At 42.7% G+C, this 24,709-nt stretch overlaps 1 protein-coding gene and 1 pseudogene across 1 annotated transcript; both read left to right on the top strand.

The window, feature by feature from the left end:
* Positions 1 to 2,091: 2,091 nt before the first annotated feature.
* LOC116910256 lies at positions 2,092 to 16,587 on the top strand (annotated as a pseudogene).
* Positions 16,588 to 18,756: 2,169 nt separating this feature from the next.
* Positions 18,757 to 19,737, top strand: LOC116910206 (olfactory receptor 2V2-like). Its single transcript, XM_032914071.1, has one exon. The coding sequence runs from the start codon at positions 18,757 to 18,759 to the stop codon at positions 19,735 to 19,737; it is 981 nt and encodes a 326-aa protein (XP_032769962.1).
* Positions 19,738 to 24,709: the final 4,972 nt, after the last annotated feature.

The following is a 24,709-nucleotide window of genomic DNA, read 5'->3' as shown; positions in this document are numbered from 1 at the left end:
CCATTATAGAGCTGGGGAAACTACAGCTCAGAGAGGTTCGGGAACTACCCTGTGAAGGACCTGGGGTGTCAGACAGGCTTGTCTGACTTCTCACCATGCCAGGCTGGTTTGAGAAAGAGAAGCAAGGGAAAGAGAAAGGAGGCTGTGATCGATACCTGATTGATTGGATCTTACCCAGAGCCCCTTACTTGCTGGCCCATACTTTTCCACACTTACAGAGCCTTCTCACTCCTATCAACTCCTGTAGACCTCTCCTGCCTGGGGCTTGCCAGTGAGGAAAGCGGAGATTGTATCTTAGGCTGGTGGAGAATTGCCAGGTGAAGGGCGGGGTGCAGAAGCATTCCCACCCAGAGAGGGTTCCCCTGGCCCTGGGAGCTACCACCTCCTTGGGCTGTGCGTGAGAAGGGTGCAGGGAGGAGAGCCATGTTTGCATGTTGTGCCTACAGGCCTGGGCAGGGCCTGGTTTTCTCTCTGCCCTGTGGCAGAGGGCTTCCTGGGAAGGCAGCCCTAGCATCTTTTAGAGAAATTCTCTAGGAATTACAGTTTAACTGGAGGTATTGTTATTTCTACCTTTTCCTGTAATGCCTGTGATGTGGGTGGCTTTGGGGACCATCTTCTGGGTTCCAGTGTTTGCTCAGTTTATACTAAGACCAGATCTGTTGGCAATCAGGCACCTCCACGGCCAGCCCCAAGGGAATGGGCAATGGGGAACATCATCACTAGCTGCCCAGACGCAACACATTCCCATTGTCGCCTCTGTGGCACGTCTTCCTGTGCATGCACCAAGACCCAGCTAAAAAGCCACGCCCCCTTCCCTTCCTCCACCCAGAGCCAGCCTTTGCACCCCTTCCTCTTGATAATCTTCCCACGTGAGACCTGTTGCATGGTGTGATTTTTGTCATAATTCGCTGCTTAGTTCCATCAAGATTACTTTGCATTGTGTGTCCCTCTGCTTGATTGTTTACAGAGGACAGACTGTGCAAAAGCCAGGTATGGTGGCAAAACCCAGCACTTGGAGGCTGAGGCAAGAAGATTGCTGAGAGGCCAACCTAAGCTATGGAGTAACAAAAATAAGTGGGCAGGTGCATTGGCAAACACCTTTGATTCCAGCACTCAGGAGACAGAGCAGGCTGATCTCCAAGTTCAAGGCCAGAGTTACATAGTAAGGAAAAGAGGGGAGGGGAGGGGGGGAGAAAGGAGGGAAGGGGGGGGGGAGGGAGGAGGAGAGAGGACAGGAGGGAGGGAGAGGAGAGGAGAGGAGAGGAGAGGAGAGGAGAGGAAAGGAAAGGAGAAGTAGAAGACATAGTTCGGAGTCAGAAGTTCAAGGCCAGCTTTAGCTATATAAGAAGTTGGAAACCAGTCTGGGATATACACTGTCCCAAACAAAGGCAGAGGAAGAGAGAGAATATCAAACATTACTATTCTCACTGATAGATAAAGGAAACAAGCATGGAATTCTAAAGTGACTTGCAATTGGTGGCAGAGTGGAACTTAAAGCAGTCAACTTCACTTAGTGCCTACTGGTCACGGGCACTGGGCCCTTATGCCATTCAAGTTGTTCTGCCAACCATTCTTACCTTCACCATGGCAGCAGCCCTCTAGGATTCTGCTGCTTGTATCTGGCTTGAGTATAGAGACCTCTTCTCTCCGTGGCACACCCCCTTGTTTAATAGGCAGCCCGCCTGTCCTGGCATCTTCTGTCTACTCAATGGACTTGGTTACATGGTCGGCCATAGTGAGCTAGTTCAGCCCTGCAAGATGACAGTTCAGCAGCCATAGGTCTGGCTGCATTAACAGCTCTATTCTCAAGAGCTATGCAACCAGCCTCACTAGCCTCAGTTTCCCCCTCTGCAAAATGGGAGAGAAAAACAACATTAAATATAATGAGATAGAATGGAGTATAAAGTATCTGGACAAAATAAATTCTCCTATCTGTTCTGTCTGGAAAAACAAAGTTACTCACAGTCTGCTGCAGACTTTTTCTGAAACTACTTTAGGGGCTCCCCTGTCCCCAAACCTGGGGCATTTTGACCATAGGGGCAGGAACTGGCTGCTGAGGGGATAGGATCAAAGGCACTCTCCATGTCAATGATGACCAACGGGAAAGGTAACTTAATGTTGGAGATCAACTCCTCTCTTGGAATAAGGCCAGCAGATAAGGTAGGCTCCCTTAAAGAACTTCTCTTAATGAACGCTCTCCTTCTGTGAGCAAGTGTTGAAGGTCAGGCCACTAAAGGCAGCAACTGGAATTTTTTTTTCTGACCCTGTTCTTTGAGGGATGGATAAATTCCTTTCTTGTTCTTTTTTTCCTTAGAGTCCTCCCCCGCCTCACTCTCAGCCTTTTCAGATCGTTCCTCCTGTAGCATTTCTAACGCAGCCTGTCCCTTTTCTATAGCCTGTTGACAGCATTTCTGATCTTCTAGGCAGCTACGCAGTAAGCGCCATACCGGCTGAACCCCCGCCTTTAAGGTTCCTTGCTCCCAAGCAAAATCTAAATCCTTCCCCCAACTTATCCCAGCTGCCCACCGTGAGATTCCCAGAGACAGCGAACCAAGGTGCAATGGCATCACACTCACTAAGAAATCTCTCTATAGTGCTTCTTTTCATCCTAAGCCTTTTTCTTTCAAACAGCTCTTGAAGAGCCAGAAAAATTGGGTGAGACTGAGAAGTCCCCATGCTCACTACAGGGGCTCCAGGCTAGTTTCGCTCCCCCCTACTGTGTGGGCTGGGAGCACAAGCACAGATAAAACACTATGTTTCAAAAAATAACGTTGGCTATCAACCAACACACCGCCACTAGAGCGGGGTCCATAAAATTAAATTTCCTACTCACTACGCTTGCTCCGTACCCGGAGGCCTTATTGCTGCTTACTACCGCAGATTTGTATTGTCCCTCGTTACCTGGGGAACTTTTATTTACGAGCGGTTTTACGAGCAGGGTGGGCTAGCGTGTTTGTTTACACACGACTTCGTAGCCTGGCACTTGTTGGCTATTCCCAGCAAATGCACTCCTGTCCGGGACGGTGGCAATTCAAAAGAAAACAAATCCACCGCACAAAGAAGAAAAGAAACAAAATATAAGTCCTACCCACAAAGGATCAATTGGAAACAACATTGCTGTAGACCACAGACTTTTTAGCCTCTAAACCAAGGCTTTCATCGTCTCTGCTTACCTCCAGAGAACTTTATCGTCCCTTACACAGGAACTTTCTGACGTCGCCGTCCTGGAACTGAAGTGTTCTGAATCCATGAGGATGTCCTCGGTTCACCGTACGGGCCACCAGTTGTCGCGCCCGCCTCGGCCAGCAAGGAAGACGCAACACAGTCGGATTCTTCTCAACAGCCTTTATTGCAGGACCACCTCTTTGCTGATATGGGGACCTCGAGCAGCAAAAGCGCTCGCCTTATATACACAACAGGCTGGGGCTATGCTAATTGTCCTTCAGGGACTGGGGGAGCACAAATCACCCCACTATCACCCCTGCTACTTGTCCTCCATGGATTGTCGGAGCATGAATCACCCCATTAGCATGGTACCGCCTTGGCCAGACTGATGCCAGATGCAAACTCGTGCATGCACAGTACTGTTGTTCACCACAGGAGGGTGCCAGATCGCCTCATTATCCTACGGCCGCCCTGGCAAGGGGTCAAGCCTGCGCATGCACGATAAGTTGTTTACATCCAGACGGGGCTGGATGTTGGTGCCATCTTTGTTTTACCGCACCGCTCCCTACACCTGACTTATACTTTCTGTGGCTGAGTTTTTACTAACAAGACCTATAAGCAAGAAACCTATCTTATATTCTAGATAATTGATGATTGCTCTTTGGTTTTTTGTTTGTTTGTCAATTTTCTATTTGTTTTCAGGAGTGATTTGTGATCCCCAGTAAGACAAAATTCTCTTTACTTCATCAAACATTTTTTCCTAAGGAGTTTACCTGTGAATCAGCCAGTAAGATATCATCCATACAATGATAAATTTTAGATTGAGGAAACTGTTGGGAATGATTTCAAATGCCTTTTGTACAAAATGTTTGCACAAGGTAGGACTGTTTAACATTTCTTGTGGTAAGACTTTCCAATGATATCTCTTTATTGGACAACCATTATTATAAGTAAGTACTAAGAAAGCAAGCATTTCCCTATCATGCTTATGCAAAGGGACTGTAAAAAGCAATAATTAAAATCAATAACTATCATAGACCATGACTTAGGTAATAAAGAAGGCAATGGAATTCCAGGATGTAAAGAGCCTATTGGCGGAATCACCTTATTTATGGATCTTAAGTCTGTTAACACTCACCATTTTCCTGATTTCTTTTTTATAACAAACACAGGGGAATTCCATGGGCTGGTAAATTCTTCAGTGTGTTGAGCATTTAGTTACTACTGTACCAACTGTTCTAGTATCTGTCATTTTTCTTTTGTCATAGAACATTGTTCCACCCACGTGGGTTTGTCAGTTAACCATTTTAAAGATAGGCTGATTGGTACCTTTGTCCATCTGCTCCTGTGACTACCAAATCTTCAATTTCAATGCCTTTTATTTGTATCTTTAGCTTTGGTCTCAGATCATTTATAGAAGATTCCCAAGATACTTGGGATTTTGTTGTTGTTTTGTTTTATTTTGGGGGGTCTTTTCTGAATTTTTGTTTTATCAACTGAAACTGTTCTTTCCTTGATTTGGGGGAGCCTAGTTGTATCTCCTAGGAAAGGTACACGATCTGAGAATGATTTCCTCAAGGCAAGGCCCTTGGAGTTTCCCGTTCACTTGGCAAGGACCAGTGGGAATGATATCTGGACTGACGACAGTAATTCCGGAGAGATGTGGCTATGATTTCTGCTTACTTAAAAGGTTAAAGATATGATTGATCAAGACCTTTTTAAAAGATCTCAAACACTGATAGGAATACATGACGAGAAATAAAAGAGCCCAGAAATGCCACCTACTTCTTCTGAGGACCTAAGCATGCCAATATATTGTAGTAAGGGGAAGTTCAAAACCTACTAAGAGAAGAGAGGGCCTAAAGAGATAGGGCTTAAAGGCCAATGATAAAGAGTTCATTCTCAGGACAAGTTTGTTCTTAGGATAAGTTAGTAAGTAAAATGCTGTATACTCTTAATAGACATATAAATTGGATAGATTCCTCTTTGCGATAGATAAGGCGTTACATAAAATAAAGAAATGGAATGGGTTGATGGAAAGATGTTAATTGTCAGATTCTGGTCTTGATGGAAAAGCTATATAGAGAAGCTGTAAAACTAAGATAGATAACGGCATGAAGACAACTTAAAACACATTTTTAAAATTTTTTATCTTTATTAACTTGAGTATTTCTTATTTACATTTCAATTGTTATTCTCCTTCCCAGTTTCAAAGCCAACATCCCCTAACCCCTCCCTCTCCCCTTCTATATGAACTTCTCCTCCCCAACCTCCTCCCATTACTACCCTCCCCCCCCAACAATCATGTTTACTGGGGATCCAGCCTTGGCAGGACCAAGGGCTTCCCCTTCCACTGGTGCCCTTACTAGGCTATTCATTGCTACGTATGAGGTTGGAGCCCAGGGTCAGTCCATGTATAGTCTTTGGGTAGTGGATTAGTCCCTGGAAGCTCTGGTTGGTTGGCATTGTTATTCATATGAGGTCTTGAGCCCCTTCAATTTCTTCCAGACCTTTCTCTGATTCCTTCCATGGGGGTCCCGTTCTCAGTTCAGTGGTTTGCTGCTGGGATTCGCCTATGTATTTGCTGTATTCTGGCTGTGTCTCTCAGGAGAGATCTACATCCGGTTCCTGTCAGCCTGCACTTCTTTGCTTCATCCATCTTGTCTAATTGGGTGGCTGTATATGTATGGGCCACATGTGGGGCAGACTCTGAATGGGTGTTCCTTCTGCCTCTGTTCTAAACTTTGCCTCCCTATTCCCTGACAAGGGTATTCTTGTTCCCCTTTTAAAGAAGAAGTGAAGCATTCTCATTTTGGTCATCCTTCTTGAGTTTCATGTGTTCTGTGCATCTAGGGTAATTCAAGCATTTGGGCTAATAGCCACTTATCAATGAGTGCATACCATGTGTGTTTTTCTGTGATTGGGTTACCTCACTCAGGATGATCTTTTCCAGTTCCATTCATTTTCCTATGAATTTCATAAAGTCATTGTTTTTGATAGCTGAATAATATTCCATTGTGTAGATGTACCACATATTCTGTATCCATTCCTCTGTTGAAGGGCATCTGGGTTCTTTCAGCTTCTGGCTGTATAAATAAGGCTGCTATGAACATAGTGGAGCATGTGTCTTTGTTATATGTTGGGGCATCTTTTGGGTATATGCCCAGGAGAGGTATAGCTGGATCCTCAGGCAGTTCAATGTCAATTTTCTGAGGAACCTCAGACTGATTTCCAGAATGGTTGTACCAGTCTGCAATCCCACCAACAATGGAGGAGTGTTCCTCTTTCTCCGCATTCTCACCAGCATCTGCTGTCACCTGAGTTTTTGATCTTAGCCATTCTCACTGGTGTGAGGTGAAATCTCAGGGTTGTTTTGATTTGCATTTCCCTTATGACTAAAGATGTTGAACATTTCTTTAGGAGTTTCTCAGCCATATGGCATTCCTCAGCTGTGAATTCTTTGTTTAGCTCTGAACCCCATTTTTTAATAGGGCTATTTATCTCCCTGTGGTCTAACTTCTTGAGTTCTTTGTATATTTTGGATATAAGCCCTCTATCTTTTGTAGGATTGGTAAAGATCTTTTCTCAATCTGTTGGTTGCCGTTAAAACACATGTTGAGCATATTGAATCAGACTGTGATAAAATGCAATGGTTATATTGTTTTAAGAAGCTGAAATCAATCTTTGCCAAAAGAATGAGTGAATGCTGTTTTTGAGCCCTTGTATAGTTTTAGTAAATGGCTCAGACCTCTTTCTTGAATCTTCAACCTTGTTCCAAGCATTTAAAACTGCTAAAAACACATAGTGCCTAGTTGTGATCATCAAAGTCAAGCTACCTTTGTAACTCAGCATATTGGCCTTTGGAAATATTAATACCTGTAGCCCTATTTCACTGTTCTGCAGACCTAGATTCCTCTTTCCATGTTCTTCATTATAGCTGAGGTCCAGCTTCCAATATTGCTGTTGCCAAATCTTTCCAGTCTTGGGGGATAATTCTGTTCTGAGTCGCCCATGAATTTAGTATTTGTTTCAAATAGAAGGAATGCACACCATATGAAATGATTGTTTCCTTGAGTCTCCTCAAGTCTGATATGCCTGTAGAATTACATTTAACTCCTTCATAACCTATTATTTCCGGGTAGGTCTTTTACAGTAACTGGATAAACTAAGTTGGTTTACTAACAACTGTGGGCCACCCACCCTTCTTCAGTTTCATCATGGGTGGTATAATAAGTTCTTGTCTAAGTTCCTTCTCTATCTGAGTATTTTTCTCATTTTTATTTACAAGTCTCTCTAATTTTTTCTCTAAAGCTTTTAATTTATCAATCCATTTTCCATTTTTTCTTTTTTCCTGTATATCCAAAACTTTTTTCTTTGAGAGTGTACAGAAATCCACTATGGCTATTAAGGATAAAATATGAAATATTGAAACATAGTCAGGATTGAGCCAATTACAGTTAAATCATTTAGCCTTTCATTTTCTGCTTTTATTTTCAAGTCATTTAAGGTAGTACTATACAGGGTCCTAATGCCTTGTATTATGGTATTTTCCATCCTTACTCTCCTTGAGGACTTTCTAGGTGACTTAGCAAATCTTATGGCTTCTCAGTTTCTCTTAAGCTGACATGATTTCTCTGTCTTTGTGGTCATGCCACATACTGGAGTGCCAAATGTTACTTTTAACAAAATCTCAACACTCAATTTTACCAATAAAGACTTGGGAGCCAGATGCTGGGGTGAAAGCCTGATAGCTCAGAGAGGCAGAGAAACCACCTAGCTGACCTTTCTCCACAGTGGATGTCCCAAAAAGAAAAGGAAGCTCTCCTTAATGAGCCATCAAAAACCTTTAAACTGAATGTCCCTCCCTTCTACTTCCTGGGTGACTCTCTATCTGTCTACTAACTCCCTCTTACTCTATATGGGCTTTTTTTTTCTCATGGTCACTCCCTGTCAACTGGTTACTTGTTCTGCTTTTAGACCTATGGTTGACTTTATTTAATCTTGTGTACAATAAGCAGAAATCTCTTGAATTAAAGATGTGTGCAAAGGCTGAGCCACACCACAACTAGAAACAGGTTTTTTTCCAGGAAGCAACAGTGGGATCAAATATTTTGCAATACATCATCACATCAGCTTCCACAGAAGGACCCTTGGACCTAACCTGCTTGGTATTTTGATGCTGCTGGCATTTTCTGTATTAAGTGATAATGCTGAGAAATAGGATAAGTGCTCCTTGAAGCTCATCACAGATTCAGGGTCAGTTGCCCAATCTCTGTCAGTGTGACTCCATGTTGAGGTATGAGGTATGTCATTATGCAGGTGAAGGCAGGTACAAGATGGAACGAGACCTGTCATTGGACGAGAAGTAAGGATGGGCAGGAGAAAAGTTTTAGAGAGGAGGGGGAGATGGGAGAGAGGAGAGGAGAGCAGGCAAGAGAACATGAAGGTGGATATTTTTTTTACAAAAGGAATATTTCTTTATTTCCATAACTGCCTTTGAGAATTTCAAGAATTGTAGATATCTACATAGATAGATACATACATACATACATACATACACACATACATACATGCATATATACATACACACATACATACATGCATATATACATACACATATAGGATATATATATATATGAAGAGAATTCTGTTTCTATCTCTCTTATTCCATTTTAAATTAACTGATGTCCATTGTACACATTTCTAAGACTCTTCACTTAATTTTACATATTTTCATGATCTCATTTTTTCCTTCATTTCTGTTTATTGCATCTTTTTTTCTCCATCTTTATTAAATTGGGTATTTCTTATTTACATTACAATTGTTATTCCCTTTCCCAGTTTCCAGGCCAACATGCTGCTAACCACTCCCCCTCTCTTCTTTATGGGTGTTCCCCCCCATCCTCCCCCTACTACCCCCAATAATCCTGTTCACTGGGGGTTCAATCTTGGAAGGACCAAGGGCTTCCCCTTCCACTGGTGCTCTTACTAGGCTATTCATTGCTACCTATGAGGTTGGAGCCCAGGGTCAGTCCATGTATAGTCTTTGGGTAGTGGCCTAGTACCTGGAAGCTCTGGTTGGTTGGCATTGTTGTTCATATGGGATCTTAAGCCCCTTCAAGCTCTTTCAGTCCTTTCTCTGATTCCTTCAATGGGGGTCCCGTTCTCAGTTCAGTGGTTTGCTGCTGGGATTCACCTATGTATTTGCTGTATTCTGGCTGTGTCTCTCAGGAGAGATCTACATCCGGCTCCTGTCAGCCTGCATTTCTTTGCTTCATCCATCTTATCTTGTTTGGTGGCTGTACATGTATGGGTCACATGTGGGGCAGGCTCTGAATTGGCGTTCCTTCAGTCTCTGTTCTAAACTTTGCCTCCCTATCTCCTCCAAAGGATATTCTTGTTCCCCTTTTAAAGAAGGAGTGAAGCATCCGCATTTTGGTTATCCTTCTTGAGTTTCATGTTTTCTGTGCATTTAAGGTAATTCGAGCATTTGGACTAATATCCGCTTACCAATGAGTGCATACCATGTGTGTTTTTCTGTGATTGGGTTACCTCACTCAAGGTGATCTTTTCCAGTTCCATCCATTTGCCTACAAATTTCATAAAGTCATTGTTTTTGATAGCTGAATAGTATTCCATTGTGTAGATGAACCACATTTTCTGTATCCATTCCTCTGTTGAAGGGCATCTGGGTTCTTCCCAGCTTTTGGCTATTAAAAATAAGGCTGCTATGAACATAGTGGATCATGTGTCTTTGTTATATGTTGGGGCATCTTTTGGGTATATGCCCAAGAGAGGTATACCTGGGTCCTCAGGTAGTTCAATGTCAAATTTTCTGAGGAACCTCCAGACTAATTTCCAGAATTATTGTACCAGTATGAAGGTGGATATTAAGATTCCTCTCTGCACCTTTACAGGTTGCTATGAATATTCTTAAGGAATGGATGTGTACAAGGCTTTGTATGTCTAGATGAGCAAATTATATATTATCAATTGAATCAGAGGTTTCTGTGTTGTGTGTTCTTTCATGTGGCGATTTAATTGAGTTCAATAGAGTGTGTGGTGGCAGGACACTGGGCATGCCACAGTATTGGGATGTGTATGTCTGGATGGTGGCAACCTGCCTTGGGAACTAGATTGTTGCCAGGCTCAGAGAGTAGCTACCGCTGTGTGATATGGGATGGAGCAAAGAGGGTGAGACACTTTGCTGACTCAAATATCAAACAGATGTCATGGGGCACTGCCGTGCCAGATCTAGTGTGAGATAAAAGAAATCCATTTATTTAATTTTACAGCACAGGTGACACCAAAAGTGGGGCGAGGATCCACTAGTAAGCCTAAGAATTGAGAAAAAGTTTTGTTTTCTAAGGTAGAGGGGGCTAGCCCATGTTAATCACATGATGTCCCAAGCATGGGAACCTTAAAAGAAGAAGCAAAAATAGGCTTACAGGCCTTAAGTCCCCTGCTGTGATATGTAGTTGCAGCTCAGAGAGTTAGAGATTAAAAGCTACTTTTTAAACAAAATTTGTTTAGAAAATCTTTCAGGATACTCATATTCCTTCTAACATGAGCTCCATGGGAATTATGGGTTAAAAATAGTAGTTACACAAGCTACCTGCTTCTTCTTTTTTAAGTTTTTATTAGATATATTTCTTTACTTACATTTTGCTACCTGCTTCTTAATGACAGGTATTATTAAAATTGTGATTAAGTTTCCTTTTTGAAGAAGTACAGAGAGTACAGAGATTACCTGAATCACCTGAAGATTTTCACCCACTGTTCAGAACTTAGGGAAAATTAGTCACTGACTCCAAGTAGAGAGCTGTGATCGAAGTCTGTACACCTGGCAGAGTAAATACAGACATACATTATGGTTGTTAATAAATAAAAATCTGGGGGCTGGGGATTTGGCTCAGTGGCAGAGCGCTTGCCTAGGAAGCGCAAGGCCCTGGGTTTGGTCCCCAGCTCCGAAAAAAAAAGAACCAAAAAAAAAAATAAATAAATAAAAATCTGAGGCTCCAGGTAGAGAACTTGACAGATCAATATATTTTGGGCTAAAGTCCTGGATTTATAAGTTGCTGACTTGTTGGTATTAAAATTGATAGGTGTTTTAATTGTGAATTACCTGCTAAAAATGACTTGATGATGCCAGCTAGTGAGTTTATTTTTTATAGTTACCACAAAGAAGCTCAGGTTCTCTTCTACATGGGCTCCATGGGAAGGTTAATTCCATGACAGATTAGAAAAGCCTAACAGACTCATACACATTTGTTTAGCTTAATTTTTAAAAGATTTTTTAATCTTCATAATGGGTGTGACTTTGAATTTCTTAGTTATATTATCACTGTGGGAGAGAGTGCAAGATACAAGCTTTTCTGGTTACAGACTAAGGAACACAGTACTTTGGGAGAAAGATTTTGTCTTTGTGTTTTTAAAATGGGTGATTAGGCTCTGGACACCTTATAGAGTCATACAGATCAGATTTGATAGAGGGAGATCACCTGAAGAACTAAATTCAAGAGAATCAAACAAGAAGAGACCTCAATTCTAAACTTGTGTCTTGAGAATTATATTTTCGAGAATGTGCCTGCTTGGATTCCTGATCTCATGGACTTTCAGGTGGGTCCAGTCAAGACAAGCACATCAGGTTACAATTTGCTCCATTTTCCCTACCCCCCTACCACCAAGGATATCTCAATACTCACAGACAACTTGAAGACGTTATGGAAGAGACATCGCCCTGATTCCCAGGACTTTTGAGGGGCTGAAAGGAATTATTCTAAGGTTGTTTTATGAGGAATTTGGAAACGGTATTAATTTAACAGGGAGGAATTAACTAGATTGAGTTGTACAGCCATAATCTCATTTGGTAACTAAGTGAAAATTATATCTTTACTTTAGTATAGAATTTATTTGTTAAAAAAAATGAAAGTACAAGGTTTAGAGCCAGTCCTTCTGTTGATGTCATTACAAACTCACATGATTACACATGTGAGTTAAGGGCCAAATAGCAAATTCATGGCTCTGAGTTTGTTAGATAATAGATTAAGATAGTTAATGGACAACAGTCCAGATTACCATATATATATGGTTTTCAAAAACTTCACAAAATATGAGATTTAAAGTTATTTATCTTTTCTTGAGACATCTACCCCTAACAGTTCCCCTTTGGTGAATTTAGAGAACAAATTGAACATCTGTTCCTCCAGGTGAGACAATACCTTGTGGCTAGGCAGCCACTGGGCAGGAACTGCCTATTTCATCTACAGACTAATACTTTCCAAAAAGGCGCACTTTATACAGAATAATGGTTGACTGATAAAGCTCTGCCGAGCCAGAATTATCAGCCCTTTGAAGTTTCGGCATTTCAAGAGTCTGTCAGTTGATTTTGAACCAGAAGGCTTAAGACTAGTGATCACATGTTTCTAACAGAGGGCTGTGCTAGTGGAGATTTGTCTCTACAATCTGTCTCAGTTCTGGAAGCCGTTTTAGGCTTCTTATGTTTATAGATATTTGGTCATTCTCAGATTTCTGACGGGGCTGAAGATTGATTATAGGCTCATAACCTATCAGGCTGTTTAACTTTGAAAATATATATTTTATTAAATAGTTATCAGATAGCATACAAGCAAGGCAGAATATAACACATTTTAAGCCTTTCTTGAGCTGGAATGGATAACTAAATGTTCTGTTTAACTGATAAAGTGTTGGACTGGATGTTAGGTACATTTTATGCTTTTAATTACAAAATGATAATAAGTTGTACTCAGTTTATTTGAGAGAAAAGGATTTTTTAATTAGACAGAAAGGGTGAAATGTAGGATGATATCATTATGTAGGTGAAGGCAGGTACAAGATAGAACGAGGCGTGTCATTGGATGAGAAGGAAGGATGGGCAGAGAAAAGTTTTGGAGAGGAGGAGGAGACAGGAGAGAGGAGTAAAGAGCAGCTAAGAGAACAAGGAGGTGTATGTTAAGATTCTTCTCTGCACATTTACAGGTTGTTATGAATATTCTTAAGGGATGGAGGTGTACAGGGCTTTGTATGTCTAGATGAGTAAATTATATCTTATCAATTGAATCAGAGGTTATTGTGTTGTGTGTTCTTTCATGTGGTGATTTAATTGAATTCAAGAGAGTATGTGGTGGCAGGACACTGGGTCTGCACAGAATTGGGATGTGTATGTCTGGATGGTGGCAACCTGCCTTGGGAACTAGATGGGTGGAGAGATTGTTGCCAGGCTCAGAGAAAAGTCAACAGCAGTGTGATATGAAATGGAACTAAGTGAGATGCATTGCTGATGGAGTGAAAATATCAAATGGATGTCATGGAGAACTACGGTGCTGGATCTAGTGCAGGATATAAGAAAGGTATTTATTTAATTTTACAGCAACAGAGGCAATGTCTTTTGAAAGTAGACAGACAAGAGCATCATGTTTCCTCAACATGTTCAGGGTTAGGAGAAAGGCTCAGGGAAGGGTAAGCCCTTCTGCAGCAAAATAATCCACTTGTCCTCATTTTCATCTGCACCATACTTTCACGTGGGTTTAATCCCTCCTTTGATGAGATGTAAGTCACAGTGCCCATCAGTTCCCTGTGGGTATAAAGCCTCTAAAAGCACTCCCAGAGAGACAAAGATTCAGGTCTGTTTGGTATTCTGTTCCTGTTCCCACAATGATGAACAGTCCCAGGTTCTGTTGGGTTACCAGAAAGTGGATTGCCATACAGGAGATGGTCATCACTCTTCTTGTACTGCTCTGACTGGTGTCTTGTTGCTTCCCTCCTCCTCCTCCTCCTCCTCCTCCTCTTCCTCTCCATTATTGTCCATGCAGTGCTGTGTTCCTTACTCTGATCAAGATCCCATTGTCATCTTCTTTCAAGGTGTTTAACTTACTCATCCTCGCTCTCTGCTCTTGACACCAATGTGTTTGATTTTCCACCTATTACAAAGCCACCCTTCCGTCTCTAGGAAACAGTAGAAAACGTCTCTGAAATGGAAAGTGGTGAAGATATCTATTCTGGAAGTGGCCTTTCTAACATAAAGGACAGGTACTACATACAGTTTTGTGAGTATATCAGCAGTTCTTCTCTTTCCTGTAGTTTACAAATGCCTCAGGGCCACGCTTGTGTTCAGTACCCACCTTTTTCTTTCTTTCTTTTCCTTTGTTTGCCAGAGTCTTTCGGTGTGCCTGTGGTGGTTTGAAGGAGACTGTCCTCACAGCCTCATATATTTGGTTGCTTAATCACCAGTGAGTGCTACTACTTGAGAGAAATTAGAAGGACTAGTTGTGGCGTTGTTGGAATAAATGTGTCATTGAGGTTGGTCTTGGGATTTCAAAAACCCACCCCGGGTTTCAAGATGGCGGTGCCTTGGTGGTTGACCGAGAGGTAGAGGTGAAAGCCCCTTCAAAGAAAGTACCTGGGGATCTCCTGCTGGTCGCTCTTGATTTTCTGGGAAACTGGCAGGCATTTTGTTTTGTTTTGTTTTGTTTTTGCTTTAATGAAGAAGTAAATCAAATAATTGTCAACGTGGGATAAAGATCAACATTCTCCATCAAGAGTGGGAAGTTTAGGAACTCCAACAGACCAAGCCCGAAAAGAAGTCTGAAACAGAGAGTTGAAAAGGAACAAAAAAACAATGCATGATGGTCCAAGCTGCGGTTTTGAAGATGAAAGATCCCAAATAGATTATCCAGGACATGGAGAAATTGGATGAAATGAAGTTTAACCCAGTACAACGGCCACAGTTGAATGAGAAAGTACTGAAAGACAAGCGTAAAACCCTGTGAGAAACCACTGAATGAATTCTACAACTTTATTTTTAAAAAAAGACCAGAAAATCCAGATATGTACAAAGAATTGAGAAAACTAGAAAAATATGAACTGAAGAAAACTGAACTGAGCCAATACTTTAATGCCATCAAGAATGCTCAGATGTGGAAGTAGAGAACATCCCTTTGCCTCATATGCCGCATGAGCCTTCCAACATCTTGATCAAGGACATTTCTCTTTCTGGTGCCCAGCTACCCTCTGTCCTGAAGAAAACTCAGCATATGAGCCTACAACACGAACAGTTTCTATCCTTCCTCTCATGGGACATGGTGTTCCACATTTGTCTCCTGGCAGAAAGCTACCGGGCCCTCCATTTGGCCTACCTCCTCCTCAAGTTCTGCTGATGTACAGCCATAAGGTGGGCTTTGCTCTAGATTGTCCCCCTCAGAGGCAAGATGAAGACAAGATACACAGTCTAGACCTTGCTCAGCAGGGTCATAATGATGACATGTCCAGCACCAGTGACGACTACAGCTATATTGAGGACATGGGTCAGGATAAGCACAATGACAGTACTGAGGACAGTGACACTGACAGACTCGACACTAAGACTGGGATGAGTTCATGCACTGTCAATGATTGTGAGCAGGAAAACACTGAGGAGAAGTCAGATTTGAGGGTCCGATTTGCTGATATGCAAGGAAGACCATGAAGGAGCTGACTCCTCTTCAAGCCATGATGCTGTGATCAGCAGGTAAGGAAATCCCTGAGGAAGAACAGGAAGTGGGGGAATTTTCAGAGGAGGAGGAGGATGACAATGACGATGACTCAGGTGATTCTGAAGCAGAGAAGTAATCACAAAAGCAGCATGAAGAAGATCCCCACTCTGATGGCTCATCTGCTGCCTCTTCACAGCAGCAGGCTCCTCCACAGTCCATTCCTCTTGGACCACCACCTGCCCCACCCTTACAGCCTCCTGGATCCACACCTACAGGTCTTCTTCCTAGGCCACCTCCAGGGTCTCCTCCATTCCTGAGACCACCTGGAATGCCTGGGATCCGAAGGCCTTTACCACAACTTTTACTTCCAGGACCACCACCAGGCTGATCTCTTAGTCCTCACCTAGGTCCACCTCCAGGTCTGCCCCGTGGGTCCCCTCCTTGAGGACCTCAACAAAGCTACCTCCTCCTGCACCTCCAGGTATCCCTCCTCATCATCCTACAATGATGCACACACCCTTGGTGCCTCCCCTTAGACTTGGCCCACATGGCTTTTTCCCACAAGTTCCCTTGCCCAACCCAAGAGTGTTGAGTGGCCCACCCAGCCTCATTCAATGACTGAAGGCAGATGATATAAGTGCAGCCACCATCCATAGAGAAGAAAGCTACAGAGACCACCAGTGACAAGCCCCAGATCACCAATCCCAAAGCAGAGGTCACACAGTTTGTGCCCACTGCACTGAGGGTTCACCTCGAGAACAAGGAGGCTATTGCTTTTCCCCAAACAAGGTGAGAGGATGACTCTGCTCTGTCTGTTGCCAAAGCAGTCCTCCATATCTGGTCCTCCAAAGAGACCTCCAGATCTGCCATGGAGGCTTCTGCTCACAGTACTGGTTTGTGGAACAAGAAGCTTTTGTTAAATGTAGCATGAAGAACAATGTCCACTGTCAGGTATTCTCCAAGTCCAGTTCCAGGAGCCTCCTATGTTTGCCTCCTGGAATCCCACCACACAAGGTGCTTCTTTATAGTAGACCAGGATGTGAAGCACTGCCTCTAACCCCTGTCCCCTTGGACACCACCATCTCCTCCCCGTCTTCCCCTCTCCATTTTGGGAGTTCTGTCAGGGAGGTCTTAGTTACTTGTTTTGACTCACGTGCCATAGCACTAGAGTAGAGAATTTTGGAATAAAAAGGTTTATTTCACCCTGACTTTTGTGTTTGAGTTCATTTTAATATTTTCCTGTAAATATTTTGTAATATTTCCCTTGTAGTGAAATGGATTACAATATCATTTCCTAATTCAAAGCAGGATATGTGGGAAGAAAACACACAATTCTTAGACTAAAGCTATTTCCCCAAGCTAAAAATAAAATACCCAGAACCAGGTGTCCCCCCCCCAGTCCCTCTGCTTTTGGATAACCATGTAGCTCTCAGCTCCTTCTCCAGCCCCATGCCTGCCTGACGCCATGCTCTCTGTCATAATGATAATGAACTTAGCTTCTGACACTTTAAGCCAGTCCTCAACTAAGTGTTTTCTTTTATGAATCGCCTTGTTCATGGGGTCTCTTCACAGAAACAGATAGTGACTAAGATAGTAGCTCTTGTTAGCTTTGAACTTTCTACTCTCTTCCCTCAGCTTTCTAAGTTCTGGAATTATAATGTGGACCATCACACCTAGACAGTGCTCACATTATATACAAGCATGAGATCTCACCATATTTCTACATATCGTGGGCAACTAGTGAACATAGGCTGCCTTTGTGAGGGAAAAGAAAGTGCAAGTTTGGAACACAATTGCCAGAGACAGTCTGAGGGAACAGGCACAGTAGAGGTCCTATCATGCATAGTTCCTGAGGATCACAAGGAAAAGGTGATGAAACATGAAGAAACTAACCTTAAATTTCTATATTCCTGAGCTCTGGCTAGCCCAGACAGTAGAAACTCTGTTTAGCTTTCTATCTGTCCCCACTGGCTCTGGCCCTGCTATTCTCTCCAAGTTTCCTCTTTGCGTGGCTTTAATTGTAAGCTTGGGGATTCTGTTCCAGAGCGGGCATTTGTGGACTCTCATGAGACTTTCTTACTCATTCTTGGTATTAAGCTCCTACGTGGACAATAGGAGGCAGTTCTGCAAGGCAAGTAAAAGACAGAAGAAGGGGGCAGGCAGCCATCAGTGAGTCGTCTTCAGTTCTTAGATGCTGGTTCTGATCCGTCATCACTATCTCACTAATTCAGTCTACTTTCTCCTTCTCTATTCCTTTGTTTTGATGCATAATAGTTATATACCCTTATGGGATTGGGTATGTTATTTAACATACAAAATATATAATGATCAGATTGTGGAAATGGCCTATCACGTCAAGTATTTATTATTTTGTCCACTTTCTCCTCATGAGAAGATGCTGTTTATCTGAGACTCACTGAAATAGAGTCCCCAGGGTGGTATAAACACCCACAGCCCAACTAAAAGGTTGGTGCAGCTGGGGAAGGAGATCAGATATGTCCTCTTTCACCTAGTATGCGAGAGCACAGGAAAAGGACAATTAAGTTATTTTGGTAGATTTGCTCCACTGGGTATCTGTGTTACATTTCTGTATCATTTTCCTGCAGGAAACCTGACAAAAGGTGAGTGCTGGACACTTTCCTGCCCCAACACATGCACCCACATACACACGGACATTGTCTCTTTTTATAAAATCTCTGTTACCAGTACATTTTTTCATTACTCCTTTTCTATTCATATATTAGCATATCCTCTTTCTCTATCAAGGGCTTCTTGCTGAGTTTTTCTTTGTTTTTATTTATTTATTTATTCATTTACCTAACAACCAAATCATAGCTTCCCCTCCCTCCCCTCTACTCAGTCTCTTCCTCTCTCCTCCTCGCCCCCCCCTTTTTTTTCCTTTTTTTTTTCTTTAATGAAAGGAGAGGATGTATGAGATAGCACTTAACAGGATATGGGATAAAGCTACAGCTTAGTGAGTTACAGTCATAACACCAAAAAGAAATGTAGTTGTATTTATTTTTCATTTCAAATGCAAGTTGAAATGTAGAATGAGACTCAAGGGAGAGGGGAGCCAATTAATATATATATGTCTTTGTCTATGTTTTCAGATGGTCCAGTACAGCAGGTGATCATGGCCATGTGGTTGAACCAATCATTCACAGATGACTTTATCCTCTTGGGCATTTTTTCCTACAGCCCAACAGATCTTCTTCTTTTCTCTGTGGTCATGCTAGTCTTCACAGTGGCACTCTGTGGGAATGTCCTCCTCATCCTCCTCATCTACACTGATCCCAGACTTCACACCCCCATGTACTTCTTCCTCAGTCAGTTCTCCCTCATGGACCTCATGCTGGTCTGTACCAATGTGCCAAAGATGGCAGTCAACTTCCTGTCTGGAGAGAAGTCCATCTCCTTTGTGGGTTGTGGTATACAAATTGGCCTCTTTGTCTCTCTTGTAGGGTCTGAGGGGCTCTTGCTGGGACTCATGGCTTATGATCGCTATGTGGCTATTAGCCATCCACTCCACTACCCTGTCCTCATGAATAAGAAGGTCTGTCTTCAGATCATTGGGAGCTCTTGGGCCTTTGGGATAGTAGATGGTCTGGTGCAGATGGTGGTGGTAATGACCTTCCCCTATTGTAGCTTGAGGGAGGTGGACCACTTCTTCTGTGAGATGCTCTCCTTGCTGAAGCTGGCCTGTGTGGACACATCCCTATTTGAGAAGGTAGGGTTTGTCTGCTGTGTCTTGATGCTGCTGTTTCCCTTCTCCATCATTGTAGCCTCCTATACTCGCATCCTAGGAACCGTTCTCCGTATGCACTCTGCTAAATCCCAGAAAAAGGCTCTGGCCACCTGTTCCTCCCACCTCACAGCTGTCTCCTTCTTCTATGGAGCAGCCATGTTCATCTACCTCAGGCCAAGACAATACCGGACTCCAAGTCAGGACAAGATGGTGTCTATCTTTTACACAGTCCTTACTCCTATGCTCAACCCCCTCATTTATAGTTTGAGGAATCGTGATGTGATAGGAGCACTGCAGAAAGGGCTGGACCGCTGCAGGATTGGCAACCAGCACTGAGCTCTGGAGTTGGACTCTGTCTCATTGTAGCTGTGTTATGACCAGTAAATAACTCCTTGTCTGTGTGTAATCACACAGTTTAATCATTAACAGTGAGGTGCGTGACACCTGCATTCTGGGGCAGGACTTTATGAACCCTAAGGCAGTACTAACTGTATCTCTTGTGATCCATGAGTTTTCCCCCTCAGTCTTTTGCAGACTTTTTGCTAAGTACATTATGGAGGGAGGAAAACCTCTGTCAACTCAAACACTGCAGGATCGGAGCATTGAGATTGTGTCGTTCATCACTTAGTGTTTCCCTTACCAGAAGACGTAACCCTTCTCACTGATGTTCACAGAGTCTCTTAAGGTCCAGGCGCTGAGACACACATGATAATTTTTCTCTAATTTACATACTGGCAATGCACTTTATTTGTTTATAAGGCTTCTGCTGTTCTGTTACGTATACAATACAGCCTCCCATTGGTGGCATGAATGAAAAATCTTCCATATGGCAGAAAGCAAGCTCTAGAATTCTTGTTAGACACTTCTCATCTTTATACTGTGAAACATTTAAGGTTGCTTCAGGGAGTAAAAATGGAATATTGGCTACTCAGGAGAAACAGGATAAAGACTGGCTCCTTTCCTTCTTCTGTTGTGGGACCTAGAAGATGCACATGGAATAATGGATGCACACAGTATGCGACTGTTCATCACTTCTGTTTCAATTGTTCTTGTCATTTTTTTCTTTGCTTGAGGCTGAATCTCAACCTGATGCTTAACCTGACTCTAGTCATCTGGGCGGCAGGTCTCCTGCTCACACTTTGACTGTGTAGACTCTCATGCTTTCCCTTCAAGTTGAAGACATCAGCAAAATTTGAACTTTTATTCAATGCCATTTACATTCTGACTATAAATAGGACTCACACTCTTTGTGTTGGGCATCAGTTGTTTGCCCTCATTTGTAATAAAATCATCTTTCCCTGAAAATTCCAGTTCTCTCTTTGAAAGCAGAGAACAAAGTGAGGGAGGGGGTTCTAACCAAGTGCTGGAAGTTAAGCCCCAGGAAGGTGCTTGGTCAGTCTCAGACTCTGGTCATGGAGAAGAATGGCATTAGAAAATACGATATTTAAGAAGTGGGATGGGTGAGATGGAACTCATTGGTACAATGTCTGCTTAGCATGTGTGGGATGCTAGATTCAACCCTATCACCAGGGACAAAGAGAAAGAAACATATGGAGACCGACAAAGAGAGATGGAGAGAAACAGAGAAGAGAGAGACAAAGACAGAGACAAAAACCAGTGTTGCTTTGGGGACATGCTATTGGCCTGCTGAGCTAAATTCTCAAAACAAGCATTTTGTAGTAGACATGCTTTATTTCAAAGAACTTTGCAGGAGGGTTTCCTTCCCTGGCAGCCCTAATTGCCAAAGGAAATCTCCAAGGATTTTTGTAAGTAGAAGCTGTGTGTCCTTGTAGCAGCCAGAATTTCCATTGTGTGAGCATACTGGTCTCTTGCTGATGCCTCTTTGGTATTGCCAAGCCAGCCAACTGATTTCAGTGTTTACAGTACTAAATACCTTTCTGGTTCCTCTTTTGTTCTTACCCTAACCATCTGCCTTGCCCAAATTTTAATCTGACCAGATTCTCTTCTTCTAGAAAGTGTTACTGTTTAAATTCATGCACATTACATCTCCCTTGTATTTTACATGTGTCAAACCATACATATTATGTACCAACCACAACTATTCATCCATAAGCACTGAACCTGTAGAATTAAATCATTCCTCTTCCAAGAAGACATGAATTTGCTCTACAAGTTTTGGATACCTGTCTGTGAGGGTGCAGATTTATATTCCCAGATAATTCTGGGGAAGAGAGTTGCTAGATTCTAGGAATTATTGAGACTGTATCGGTAAATAAAATTTTGAAAAAATGTTCTGCTATAAACTGGGTTTGGTGGCAAACATCTAATAATGTTGGACTCATGAACTGGAGGCAGAGTGCTCAAAAACTTAGTATCACCTTCAATTACACTACAAGTTCAAAGCCAGACTAGCATGCATAAGACCCCTGCTCAAAAATAAATAAATAAAACACTTCAAGTGGGCTGAGAACATAGTTTAGTTGATGAAGGACCTGCCTGATATACCAAAAGCCCTGGGTAATATAGGTACATGCCTATAATCCCAGCACATGTGTGGTGGAGGCAGGAGGATTAGAAATTCAGCACAGTCTTGGATACTTGTTTCAATCTAAAAATAAACAAAGACTTTTTAAAACACAGCATTAAAATGCTTTTCTAACTTTTGCCTAAGTCAGGGTGATTTGGGGTGTTCCTATTCTACCTGCTCCTTTAGGGCATAGACTATGTTATGTATCCACTGCCCGGACAGAAGCCAGTTTGCTCTTATTCTGTTTGCAGCAAACCCAGCACCTGGACATGCTGCACAAAGATCTACCATGAGTCTTAAACCCAGGGTCTGGAAAAGCTATACAGAGGTTTACCATGAGCTGATACATTTAATTCCAAATCAGGTTTTCAATTGACAGATATCTATTGATCAGCTACTACTCCACCCCCCCCCAGACATCTGGGGATTTAGGGATCACAAGAGACTTTCCTTTTGTCTAGGCATATACTTCAATTAACTGGAAATTTTTTCTTATAGAAGAAAGCCTGATAAAATAGAACAGATGCAGAAAGGTGGACATCTTTCTTTTACTATCTGCAAAACTGCAGATTCAAAAAAAAATATGGTTGAGGGATGCTACTTGGAAAGAAAATGGAGACCAACAGGAAGTGGCAACAGGGGAGAGATGCATTCCTTGCTGTCATGAAATGTCTAGTTTGCCTTAGTAGAACACAACACACACACACACACACACAGAGAGAGAGAGAGAGAGAGAGAGAGAGAGAGAGAGACAGAGACAGAGACAGAGACAGAGACAGAGACAGAGAGAGAGACAGAGAGAGAGTTTGCACTATAGGTGCTAGGCAACTGACCTATGAGAGATTCTTAGTCCAGGTTATTTTGTGGATGAAAATATATTATTGCCTTTTTATGTGCTTGGGTATTTTGCCTGCATGTAGGTCTGCATGTAAGAAAGGTGTTGACTACAATCTCTCCTGCCTGCAAGACATGCTAATGCAATGATGGTGGTAGGAGTGGCCAACCAATGACCGGACCATGCCTCAAGAGGGAGCCTACTTCTGACACTCCCTGGATGGCCAGGAACCACAGGCAGGACAGCCCAGAGGATAGAACCAAAGACAACTGGGGTGTGTGGTGGGGAAGTCAATGAAACAATTTCTAATAATATTCTGCTATACTCATACATACGTTGGGCCCAGCTATCATCAGAGAGGAAATCAACCAACAACTTATGGGAGCAGCTACCAGTGACACCCACTAGGTTGAGCCAGGGCTCTCTTCAGTGCAAAAGTGTCATTTATTCTCCTGCATTAATTGCCATCTCTGAGGCTTACAGCCTCCATCTGCTAACTTAGGCCTAGTGCTGGAATGTTTTCAGCCTCTGAGACTTGCGTCTGAATAAGCTCACCCTTCTTGTTCTTTCCAATCCCGGGCTGGATGATTTCAATTCAGTTATTCTGGCTCAAATGTCACTCCTTGCTGACCAAGTCAATCTGCTCCCCCATACATACCCCTTAAATTGCTCTGCTTGACTCACACTAACTCTGGCAATCTGTTCTAATCTAATGGCTCCTCATTCTCTAGCTCATTCTGCACATGGGGTATGAAAATAATAAAGAAAGGACCACATATTCAACTCAGGGAAACACTTCTAATAAACCAGGGTCAAGATCAGGCTGGGAACCTGACAATGAGGACCTTGAAGGTTGGGGGAAGTCTGAAGCATAAACCCATGAGTAGATGTTCAGGGGATAATAAAGAAGGAATTCATAAATCGAGGGTCAGTTCTTAGGCCTAGGGTGTAGAGGATAGCAGGATGTTTGCACAGGCTCTGGGCTATTCTAAGGCAGCCATCTTATCTCAATGTTTGTGGGGCTAAGGCAGTGGGGTTGTGCAGCTGAAAAGAATATAGTACTTGAGGGCAGTTAGATGGGGCAGCAGACCAATGTGTGGAATTACTCTGGGCTCTTCAGTTCTGTCTTTACTTGTATCTAACCTGTTCTCTCTTCCACCTGACTCTGTAAATCTCTACTGGTAAAACTGCCTCCCCCTCCCTCTCTCCTCTCTTAAGTAGTTTCTCCCTCCTCTCTTTCCTCATGAGATTTGGGCATATCCCATTCTGTCAAATCTTTCTCTGATCCATTACCTTGTCTGCCTCTCAATAAGACATGACTTTCAAACATGGCTGCTTCCTTCTACAAACTAACTTTACCTTCACCGTTTGGATTAAAGGTGTGTACTAAAAGCATGTCTATATTCTAGCCAGAGGGATTAAATGTGTCAGCTAAGATTCACAGGGGGGTCAAATATCCTGTAACACTGTAGAAGATGAGGAGGAAGAATTGTAGATGCCAGAGAGGTCACGGTCACTATGAGAACTCAACCCATACAATCAATTAAGCAGGGCTCACAAGGACTCACAGAAATGGAAGTGACAAACCTGGACCATGAACGGGTCTGAGCTAGGTCCTCTGCACACAGATTATGGTTGTGTAGCTTGCTGTTCTTTGGGACACACAACAGTGTGAGTAAAAGAGTCTCTGACTCTCTCCTGCTGTTGGGAGCCTTTTCCTCCTGCTGGGTTGCCATGTCCAGCCATGATACCACGTTTGTGCCCAGTCTTATTGCATATTGATGGGTCATATTTGATGGATATCTCTGGGGTTAGGGGGGACTTGTGTTGTTGTTAATATGTTCTTTTGTTTTTTTCAGGGGAAACAGAGGAGGAGTTGATCTGGGGGAAAGGAGAGGTGAGGGCAGGTACTGGGAGAAGGAAAGGAAGGGGAAATGGTGGAAGGGACGTAATGTAGGAGAGAAGAATAAAAGGCTTCCATGCAG

This window comes from Rattus rattus, chromosome 9, assembly GCF_011064425.1.
Source record: "Rattus rattus isolate New Zealand chromosome 9, Rrattus_CSIRO_v1, whole genome shotgun sequence".
Taxonomy (NCBI): domain Eukaryota; kingdom Metazoa; phylum Chordata; class Mammalia; order Rodentia; family Muridae; genus Rattus; species Rattus rattus.
Note: the sequence above shows the minus strand (reverse complement) of the source record. Positions and strands in the feature narration are given on the sequence as shown.

Coding starts and splice junctions, on each gene's coding strand:
- LOC116910206 (XM_032914071.1), top strand. CDS start 18,757: ATGTTTTCAGATGGTCCAGTACAGCAGGTGATCATGGCCATGTGGTTG.